This window comes from Xyrauchen texanus, chromosome 17 (genome assembly GCF_025860055.1).
Source record: "Xyrauchen texanus isolate HMW12.3.18 chromosome 17, RBS_HiC_50CHRs, whole genome shotgun sequence".
Lineage (NCBI taxonomy): Eukaryota > Metazoa > Chordata > Actinopteri > Cypriniformes > Catostomidae > Xyrauchen > Xyrauchen texanus.
In genome coordinates this window covers 42,673,511-42,685,409 of record NC_068292.1, presented here as the reverse complement: position 1 = coordinate 42,685,409, position 11,899 = coordinate 42,673,511, and the positions used below count along the sequence as shown (strand labels likewise).

Here is an 11,899-nt window from a genome sequence, read left to right as displayed (position 1 = left end):
TTGTCGTTATTTAAAGAATCATGGCATAAGCAAATTGATCATAATTAAGCTTTAATTGTGAAAGCTGCCGATAAATGAATGCACACCTAATGCACATATTTTGCTCTTCATTGTGTTGCACAAAGTCTAAAAAAAGTTTTTGTCTGTAAGTGAAAAAGTGCCATTTCTTTCTGTGCAAAATCACTTTAAGAACTTGTAAGAACTTCCCTGGAGGATTTGAAGGCAGCAATAGTGAACATGTTGCTTTGGCCCACATGCATTGTGGTCGCAAACTTCTAAAAAATTAATCACATAGCAATTGGGGATAAACAAGAGTTTATTCCACTTATGCATAATTAATAAGGGGAAAAATGATGCGCTTTGGTGAGTGCACAAGACTATTTGCTCTTTAAGTACCATCAATGGATTCAAAGCTATTATCTGTCTCTGGTAAAGCTTGTTGAAAACAAGCCTCGGGCAGCGAGAATTGCACACTCACTTATTTAGTACAGTGGAAAGTCACATCCTGGAGGGTGTTTATTGTAAATTTATGAATGTTTCGGAAGTACATAGCAAAGTGCTTTCAGAGTTTTTAGTGCGCAGTGTGTACTTACTGAAGAGTAGCATGCTGGCATTGGAAGCCCCGAGGCGGTTGGAGGCGAAACAGGTGTAGTTGCCAAAGTGTTTTTCTGTGACGTTGGTGAAAAGCAGCAGGGAGCGTGTTTTCTCATTTTTAATCTTTAGGGAGGTATCGCTCTCTATTGGCCTGAGAATCAAGTAATCACATGTTAGAATAGGTGACTTCTCACATAAACCGCTACGTCCCATTTCCAATGATTATTTCTTACTTTCATTCTTTCTTTCTTTTTCTATAAAACACAAAAAGGAGATGTTAGGCAGAACGTTAGCCTCAGACATCATTCGCTTACATTGCATCCACACAATCAAAGTGAATGGTGACCAGGGTTGGGAGGGTTACTTTTAAAAATACATTTATCTACAGATTACATGCTGTAAAATGTACTTTGTAACATATTTTGTTGGATTACTCAACATCACTAACACACTTTGAATTACTTGTTCAGCGCTGGCAAATTTATATAGCTTGTTTACACTATAAACGTGAATAACAAGTTAAAATTCTGCCAGTACATTAAAACAAAAAACGTAACAATTAAAATGCAAGAAATGTACCTTTAGCTTGATTTGATAAAGATATATATTTTTAAAGTTTTACAAGAAAACAATCAAAAATTCTCATTAAGAATAGGATTTTGCAGTACATATTTGTTCTAATAACAAGGGTCTTAATAGAAAAAATGAGAGTTGCTTGAAAATGTAATCACGGCTGATAACAGGTAGGTTAGCATAAAGCTAAATGCTCACATGACAATTTACACAAGGTTAACTTTTGGCTGCTCCAAACTTACTACAAAACCCCAAAGATTGCAGACTTTTTTTGATCGTATGTGGATTCTGTTCATAGAATGAGATAGAAAATATGTTATTTGTAGCTTTCTTTACAATGATAAAAGCTAAATTGGTTAGCATTTCTCATAATAACTTGCATAATTATTCTTGCAAAAATACCCAAACCTCATTAATACATTGCAAAAGATACGTAATTTCTTCAGTTATCAAAATACATTTTGAATGTAAATGTAATATGATTACCAAATATTTAAACTGTAACTGTAACGGAATGCAGTTACTAATATTTAAAATTTTAAATAGTTCTACGCATTGTTGTTACATGTATTATGTTTTTCCTCAACCATAATGGGGACTGAGGCTAACATTCTGCCTGTTCCACAAAATAAAGAAAGTCATATGAGTTTGGAACAATATGAGGGCGAGTAAATGATTTTTGGGTGAACAATACCTTTAAAGTAAACTTACCGTCGGTCATCCCGATACCATTCGAAAGAAGCAGTGGGCACGGCCATTGCTTCACAACGTAAAATAGCAGTTTTTCCCAGCTGGGCGGGCATGTTCTTCACATCTGTAATTATTGGTGGGTCTACAGGAACAGAGAAACTCAAGTCAAAGTTTGGTTATGGTGTTATAATGTTATGCAATTACACTGGCGGCCAAAAGGAAATTGGCACTTTAACTCACCAAAGTGGCATTCAACTGATCACAAAGTATAGTCGGACATTACTGATGTGAAACAGCACCATCACTATTTGACAAAAGTCCTTTTTGATCAAATCTAGACAGCAGCATCACTCCAACACCTTATCCTCGAGTAATCATGCTAAATTGATCATTTGGTTCTAGAAAATCACTTGCCATTATATCAAACACAATTGAAACCTATTTGGTTCATTAAATTAAGCTTAACATTGTCTTTGTGTTTGTTTTTGAGTTGTCACAGTGTGCAATAGACTGACATGTCTTAATGTCAATATTAGGTCAAAAATGGCAAAAAAGAATCTCGTCAGTCAATCATTGTTTTGACGATTGAAGGCTATACAATGCTTGAAATTGCAGATTTCATCCAAAGGTGTACACAAAGATAAAAGGACAACTGGCTCTAACAAGAACAGAGAGATGTTGAAGACCAGATGTGCAACTAAACAAGAGGATAAGTACATCAGAGTCTCTAGTTTGAGAAATAGACGCCTCACATGTCCTCAGCTGACAGCTTCATTGAATTCTACCCGCTCAACACCAGTTTCATGTACAACAGTAAAGAGAAGAGTCAGGGGTGTCTTATGAGAAGAATTGCAAAGAAAAAGCCACTTTAGAAACAGAAAAACTAAAAGAAAAGGTTTGAGTGGGCAAAGAAACACAGACATTGGACAACAGATAATTGGAAAAGAGTGTTACGGATCTGAACCCCATTGAGCTTTTGTGGGATCAGTTAGACTGTAAGGTGCGTGAGAAGTGCCCGACAAGACAGACACATCTATGGCAAGTGCTACAGGAAGTGTGGGGTGAAAGGTCACCTGAGCATCTGGACAAACTGACCGCTAGAATAACAAGGATCTGCAAAACTGTCATTGCTGCACATGGAGGATTTTTTGATGAGAACTCTTTGAAGTAGTTTAAGAAGTTCTGAACATTTTTGTCAAATTGTAAGAGTAATTTTTCACATTATTAATGTCCTGAATATACATTGTGATCAGTTGAACGCCACTTTGGTGAATAAAAGTACCAATTTCTATCCATAAGAGCAAAATCTGTACATTATTCCAAACTTTTGGCCATCTGTGGATGTGAAGTATCAAACTAAAAACATACTTGAATTCGAACCCTCAGAGGCCTAAGCATTGAAAGCATTTTTTTTTCTCCTTTTTGAAATTGTTTTAGGAAGCAACTGGTTATAGAAATTATGATTTTATGCATATTTTGTTTGGGGGTAATTTTAGGAAAACATTTGAAATTTGACTATTTCAAACTAATAATGACTATTGATATTTATATATTTGCTGGTGTATTCAAAATGATATAAAAAAAATACCAATCTCTATGTAATGTAATATATTTAATATACAATAAATATATGTATTTTTAATGGCTGGAACAGAATAGTTTATCTTTTACTGAATCTGCTCTGTTGTGTGAATATAGAAAAAAGGTAACACTTTACAACAATGTTCCATTTGTTAACATTAGTTTACTGTAATACGTACATTGTTATGTGTAGATTTGACCCATATTTAATGAATATTACATATAATTTAATAACTTTAAACAAACAAATGGTGCATCTCTGAGAGAAAATTGCATTTAAAGGAATAGTTCATGAAAATTCTGTCATTATTTACACCCTCATGTCATTCCAAATCCGTGTGACTTTCTGTCTTCTGTGGAACGCAAAAGGAGAATTTTTGAAAAATCTTCACGCAGCTTTTTCAATACAATGACAGTTCATAGTGACCACATTTGTCAAGCTCCAAAAATGCCCCAAAATCACCTTACAAGACCATGAAAATAGTCCATAAAACTTGTTCACTGAATCCAACTGCTTGTGCATTGAAATCAATGCCGTTTCAAAAGATTTTCAGTGAATAAAAACCTACATTTTGGTCTGTTCCTGACGCAAAGTGGCTTCAGAAGTTGCATGAACTCATTTTATTTTTGTTTTTATGTAAAACTGCAAAAAGTTTTGGTGTAAAAATGTTATATTTTGTGGAAAAATAACAGCATACAGGTTTGCAACGACACGAGGGTGAAAAACATCATTTTTCTTTTAGGTGAAAGGTTCGTTAAATGGGGCACAGTAACTGTAGAAACGAGATGACATGATGAAAAGATAAAGGGTGCTAATAATTCTATAGACAGCCAATTGCAATCCAATTTATGTTTCCATTACAGCACCAGAGCGTTCAGAATATATCTAATTAAGATGTTAAAGTGTGTTCCTGACAGAAGCCGTGTGATTCGACTTACAGTTGACGGTCACTTTGACGCGGCGAGTGTCTGGCGGCGCCACGTTGTTGTTGGTGACACATTCAAATTCCTCTGCTTGGTGCCGTTTGATTTCCGTGATGTCCAGAAATTCCCCTTCACTCATGAGACCGTCTGCAAAGACAGAGGAAGAGAAAAGTGATTAAGTACACATTGTCAGAGGTTGCTTTAACAGAAACCTTTTCATCATTTACAAAATGATTAAACCACTGATGCATCATTTAAAATGATTTCCGGCATTAATGCATAACTGTGTCCTGTCCACTTCTTCAGTAGTCTTCGTTCCGCAAGTGTATTTCCCATTCATTTTTCCCACAGGGATTTCATAATCCTTAATAAAAGATTTGTAACCCATGAACAAAACCAACATATAAAACTACTCATTTGAAGTTATTAAATACATAAATAGAAACCATTTATTTTCATTTGATTGTAAAATATTAATATAAGTATTTTAAGAGAGTAGAGCGTGACTGCAGAGCTCTTTTGGCGCATGAAACATGTAGCCGGTCACTTTTTATATGAAGCGACTCCCAGTTTGTGTAATTCAGGGACTGTCTCTCTGGAGTACCTAGTTGTGGAACGTCTCGCCGAGGGGTGCGGTGGTGATGTGGGAATTCAGAACGATTCTAGTTCACTGTTTGGGATGTGAACCCAACTCTTTAACCTCTACACTACACCTACTCCTATGCGAGCACTGTGGATGATTAAAAAGAACCAAAAGGTGAACTTTTCCAAATTTTGACCCAGGACAAATAGATTCACTTCAACAGTACAGATATGCTCGGAGGACATGGAGGAAATGTACAATGTGTTTGATGGCTTGAGAAAGCCAAAATGCTGTTCTTCAACAGACTTTGCTTTGGGTTTTTTCATAATCCCTCAACCAAGACCAGAAATATCAACTGTAACTCCACCTAAAGCTTTTAAGCTACTTCCACTAAACTTGGCACATACCTTTAGACACTTCTGACTCATGTTGCTATGCATTTTCTAACTGATCAGACATGCGGTTTTCACTCAGCAGACAATCAAAAATCGGAAAAATCCCATTGACTTACATTGATAGAATGTTCAAATGAACCAACGGAATGCTCGTTAATTCAAACTCCAATTCAAATGTAAACACATCATCAATCCATCCAGTTTATTCTGAAATCGTTTTGTCCTCTGCAATAGTTTTGCATTCCCTTGCAATACATTGTGCATTTCCTCATAATTATTTTGGGTTCAGAAATCCACTTAAATAACCATGGCTTTACTTCAGTAACCATTGAACTATTGTTTTGGCAGTAAAACCATAGCAACCACAAAACTAACGATGAATTTGCTACAGTAACAATAGTTGGAATTTGGAACTTTGGAATTTAGTAAACCATAAACGCAACATTTACCATGATTTATCATGATATTGGTAGTAAAACTACAGTGATAATACAGAAAAGACTACGCTAATATAAATGATAATAATTCTGCCAAAGCTTTACTTACTGGCCTTTGTGAACTACAAAAAACTGTCTCGCACCTTTAAGACACATCTTTCCCTTTAGCTAAACAAAACAGACAACAACAAAAATCTTTAGATATGCGAGGACACGGAGGATTTGCAGCTGTGTTGTGAAAGTTATTAGAAATGTTATTAGCACAACAGTGACACATGCCCTCACTAGCTATCTGTTTTCTCAGGATAGAATCCTTTGTAAAAGAACAACACACAAAAATCCCAGTGTCAACCAGAATAATCCTCTTCTTTGTAGTCAGTCTGTCTTGCATCAGCCAATCAAGTGACGGAAAACACAAAGGCAACCGCACACCTTTAAATTCACAACCATGAGGACTTAATGTCAGAGTTTCGCTGCCTTTTCTAATTGAAGATTATTGCCGGGGATTATTAGCACAGCTACTGAACTGGAGCGGATTATTTGCAGCTGCAGATGCCACCCGACAGAGCACACAGTGGGGTGTACAGCAACGTTTTTTACCCATTGCATTAACGTAACGAATACTGATCCACTGTGACATCTTCATCGGGCACATTTGAGCACCCTTTTTAAACAGCTGGGGGGAAAGTATTCTTATTCTGACACAAAGAGTTCACAGGTAAAGAGACTGATGCTTACAAAGTAGATTATATTTATATCTCACTGTTGTGACAAGCACGTTCCCATGTGGCCATACACATTTTTTTCCTCGGCTAGTCGTGACACCTAGGAAATATTAGCAAAGTGAAACAATGCTTTCAGTAAAATAAAAATATTTCATTACAAATATTACTCATTGTCAGTTTATGTTAACTAATGTTAACAAATATGTATGCCAATGCACTTATGACTTAAAGAATAACACTGCGCTAAGCACTAGCACTCTTAAAATAGGACCCTACATTTTACTAAAGTATAATATTTTGTTTCATTCATGTACAACTGTTGTTCTTAAACAAATCTATTAAGTGAATAATTCAATGACTCGCTCATATCGCCACCTACTGGCCTAACAATAAAACCCACTGTAAAGGGATCAATGGAAAGGAGGAGGCGAGAACCGGTTTGGCGATATCAATAATGGTTTAATGATAAACTTAAACAAAATACAAACAAACACACACATGACGGACATGTCCGTTAATGATCTCTCTCTCCCGCACGATCCTCCGCAGTCAACCTTTATCCCTCACAGTGGCTTAATTAGCCTAATACGGGACCGGATGTGTAGGATCACGACCCGGCCCCGCCCTCCACCCTGCCACACCCACATAATGAACTACTGAATGAATCAATAAATGAATCGGGCGAACAGACTCACTTTAATGATTAAAAATCCCTGTTACTAGTTTGAATCACGCTATTCTGTTTGTGGGTGAGCAATCTAATGAATGAAACTGACCTGTCTGACACGTGATTAACACATGTTTTTAATCAATGTAGACGTGCCTGTACATTGTGATCCACTGAAGATGAGGTAGGCGTGTCATCTGTCACTGTGGGCGGGGTGATAGTGGACACGTATGAGATTGTGATCTCATCTCATCTAGTTTCCTACAGTGTGATGTATTCCTCCAGATGGTTTGCTCTTTCTCCTGCGGAGTCTACACGCCCCTCTTTTCTCGCCTTTCTCAGCCAATAACTCCACTGCAGTGACTCGCACTGAATAATAATGTGTCTCTCTCTTTATGCCCCTCTCTGTTTTCTGTCAGTGGCTTATGGGATGCAGTGGAAGTGCTGAGTGGGGGAAAACCACAGACCAAGAGATCTGCAGACTAGGGCATCCACAGAAAGGGGCTGTATGACCAAAATGTAACATTACGGCAAGTGTCATTTTAGATAAATCCAGACAGGGTGTTCAGGACCCCGACACGAACCGGCAAACTGTAGATTACCCTGCTTATTACATGGCTAGTTGCCAAATAAATAATTAAATGGGATGATACATTAATTTGCACTGATTAATTGTTATCATGTGAGATTAAATAAATCACAGAGTCTCCAGAAAAAGCGGAATTTTGCTTTAGAGTTTTGTTAGTGTTTATATTGCCAAAATAACTGTCTGACTGCTCATTTTCCCGACTTTATTACACGACTAATTGCCAATAAACTAATAAATGAACATAAAATATTAATTTGAGTTGAAATGATTATATTAGCTAACATTAAGACGAGAAGTCGGAAAGATGACTCGCAATACCAGGATGACCGGTGTAATGTTATTTTATCCCTGGATGTATGGTCATTATTCCGAAATATCGGACCACTAGATGGCGTGATTGACCAATCAGAATTGAGTGCACCAGAGAGCCGAATGATACATATGCCTATTTAATAACTGTGTGAGAGTGGCTAGTTTTGAATCATCCAGTGAATTTAATACTTTACTAATGTCCTTAAAAAATTTCCCTTAAGAAAAATTTTCCAATTTTTTTTGTTGCATTGTAACATTATGCATATTCATTACAATTAAGCACATTTGTTTATGCACATTACTGTTATGCATCCAGACATTTCACTTTTGAGTTTATTTGTGGTTCTATTATTTTCAAAGATGAATCTCATTAGATTCTTATTACTGTAAAAGTAATTATTTTACTGCATTACAGGGATTTTTAATGTAAAATCAGCAAAAGTGAAAGGAAGTAACAAATACTACCATGACACAGTAAACTTTACAGTACAGAGAATGCCATTTTTTTGTATTAAGGTGAGAATTTGGCATAAATGAATGGTCCAATAATCAAAATGGTCCTAAAAATAGGCTTAATATCCTCCAATTTCTTATTTCTATCTTTTGATTATGTGGTGAAATACACATACGTGTTCTTAACAGATTATACAAAAATAGACATTACCACCTGACATGTTAATAGAAAGTTCCAGAACATATTCGACATTGTACAAACTAGAAGTTCAGTATCTCATTTCAGCCGATCTGTTCATGTGGAGCTGGTATGTGTCCAGGCAGGAAGACTCTTGAGTTGATTTCACAGGACTAAAGAATCAATTAAAAAAATAAATGATGGTAAATTATGTTCCTCACTATGATTCAGTGAAAATATTTAATGAAAATGCCCTCTCCCGTTATGTGTTTCATTACGAATGCAGCTAATATTGGTGAGGATGAAAGTTATAAATAGTATGTTAATGATAACCAAGATTGTTAATATTGAGGCAGGCCTGATAACGGTGACAATGATGATGATGACACATGTTGACAATTATCACGCTGCTTGTGGCTGTAATTATCTGTAATGAAATCTGAGCTTTAAATCACAGACAATGCTCATAATAGCATGCCATCATACTACTCCTTTTCTGCACATTATACAAACGTTCTTTATGCATGTGAGATGAATGTGCGAGACGTAATATGCATTGAGATCTCCTGAAATTTCTTACACAAAATTGGAACAAAAATGCTAAATAAATGTATATTTCCGAGATTGTAAATAGATGTCACTCACTGTGTTAAGCATGCAACATGACAAAGTCATGTGACAACAATGCATTTATGCATATTGCACACTGTTTGACATAATAAAAAGCATGCAGCATACAGTATACACTGCACAGTATGCCGTAGCTAAAGACATGTGCTGTGTTAGGAATGTTACTTGCTTCCTAAATGAACATTGCACAGTATACACTGTATCCTTCCTACTGTTTAATATAAAAACTATATGTGAAACAGCATGCATCCGTGTGCTCTGTTCAGTTCTGCACATTTCTGCCATCTGGGCAATCATGCATTCACATCCTGTGCACAGTATACAGTACATACTATATACTGCAGAAATGTTAAGAGTAGTATGCAAGTACAGTATGCCATTGCAAACATAACATTTGAAAGGCGGCTCACATTTGAAGTCCTTCCAGTTCACGGTCGGTTCCGGTCTGCCTACGGCCAGGCAAAACAGATTAACATCATCGCCTTCGTTTACCGATTTATCCTGTGAGATGTTCACAATCCGGGCTGGCACTGCAAAAAGAGAATGACAAGTTGTTAAATGTCATGATTAATGAAAAATACACATTAGTGCTCTGGATATATTCTGGATTCATTTACTTCAAAATCAAACGAACAAGTCGGATGTATTTGCTCAGACACCAGCGAGACGGAGTGTTTGTTTCAGGTTTTATAAATGAGTCCAATCAGCACTTTTGGTCTAAATTCCCAAAGCAGAGGGCAATGCATAATGTCGGACAGATAATAATGGTCCTTGAATTTAAATGGCCAGAGCTTTAATGAAGATGGCAAAGAATTTGGCCTGCGAGGCATTCTCAAGCAGTCTATTTCTCAGTTTTGAAATACTTACGAATGATAAAGTTAAGATTGGACCGATAGCGGACTCATTCCTGTTGGTGGAGTGACTGGGGGGTGTAATTATTTTCTCTCATATCGCACCAAGACTAAAATTGAGGGCACAATGGTATCGCGCACATATGGTCATCTGTCTGCAAAGCTCCATGGCGCAGATAAAAGGCTGTTTTCTGAAAGATGGTTCTGGCCCGCTGGTTGGCCAACAACGTGCCTGGGATGCATTCTAAAAATGCAAGATTAAATCCCACTGCAGAATCCTATCAGAATCAGCTTTATTGCCAGGCATGCTTACACATACAAGAAATTTGTCTTAGTGATAGGAGCTTCCAGTGACAAACAATACAACAACAAGACAGAGATAATAATACAATTGAAAAAAAATAAATAAATAAAATAAAAATAGATTTTAAAAAAAAATGATTAGAAAATAAAGTATATATAGAATACACAATAAGACAAAAAAAATATATACACAAATATACAACAGTTAGTTCTGGTCCTCGAATCTGATTGGACGAGTGACGTTCCTTGAGCACTGATGGTCTGACACCATCAGCACTCGGACGCTTCACTGTGTGTGTCACTCCCCTTGTGTTCATGCTGTTCTAAACTAAAGTGTAAGAGCAGTGCAGATGTGTTAAGAGCTAATGTAGGCTACGTGTCAATTTTTACATCTATTTTTTTGACATTACATATGTTAGCCAGTAGGTGGTGGCAAAATATAATTTTTGTGTGTAATATGAGTCAGTTGGTGATGTGAAGTGAGACAGCATCAGTCAGTGTTTACATACAACAGCTCTACGTGATCGTATTACTACTACACTACTAAAGCTGGGAAATAGCTGTAAACGGCTTTAAACTAACAACTTCAGCATTGTGGCTCATCACAGCTGAGAGACACAACAGACTGATTAATTACACAAACTCAAGGTGCTTAACTCTAACCAGACTTTCCACATTGGAAACATACTGTATAAAATTGCGGAGGACATTGCGGTTTCTATTGTGAAAGACTCTTGCACACTGGCTACCGTGAAATAGTGAGAAATACCCCTGCTTGGGCGGCTCTTTTACCACTGAGAAAGCTGATCTTCAGAAAGCTGACAGCATCTCTGCTTGTGTGGCAACAGTTGATCGCACACGCACACACACACACACACACACACACACACACACACACACACACACACACACACACACACACACACACACACACACACACATGTTGTGTTTCCATGTTTTATGGGGACTTTCCATAGACATAATGGTTTTTATACTGTACAAACTTTATATTCTATCCCCTAAACCTAACCCTACCCCTAAACCTAACCCTCACAGAAAACTTTCTGCATTTTTACATTTTCAAAAAACATAATTTAGTATGATTTATAAGCTGTTTTCCTCATGGGGACCGACAAAATGTCCCCACAAGGTCAAACATTTCGGGTTTTACTATCCTTATGGGGACATTTGGTCCCCACAAAGTGATAAATACACACTCACGCACACACACACACACACACACACACACACACACACACACACACACACACACATCCATCCTTGTTTGTTTGTTTATCCAATAACTTGTTAAAAACAGCACATGCTGTGATATTATTTCTGAAGTGACATTTTTGAATTACTAATGGAGGTTTGGACGCATCATTTCTTTTGAACCAGCAACGGCAGATTCTGA

General features: G+C 36.9%; 1 protein-coding gene across 1 annotated transcript in view; it reads right to left on the bottom strand.

Moving 5' to 3' along the window:
- LOC127657747 (igLON family member 5-like) overlaps window positions 1-11,899 on the bottom strand; it is a 217,903-nt gene that overhangs the window by 10,104 nt on the left and 195,900 nt on the right. Inside the window, exons 4-7 of the mRNA XM_052146626.1 lie at window positions 9,742-9,861; window positions 4,378-4,509; window positions 1,879-1,999; window positions 594-745 (exon numbers count right to left, since the gene is read on the bottom strand). Coding sequence (XP_052002586.1) covers window positions 594-745; window positions 1,879-1,999; window positions 4,378-4,509; window positions 9,742-9,861 — 525 coding nt within the window. The remainder of the gene's footprint in view (window positions 1-593; window positions 746-1,878; window positions 2,000-4,377; window positions 4,510-9,741; window positions 9,862-11,899) is intronic.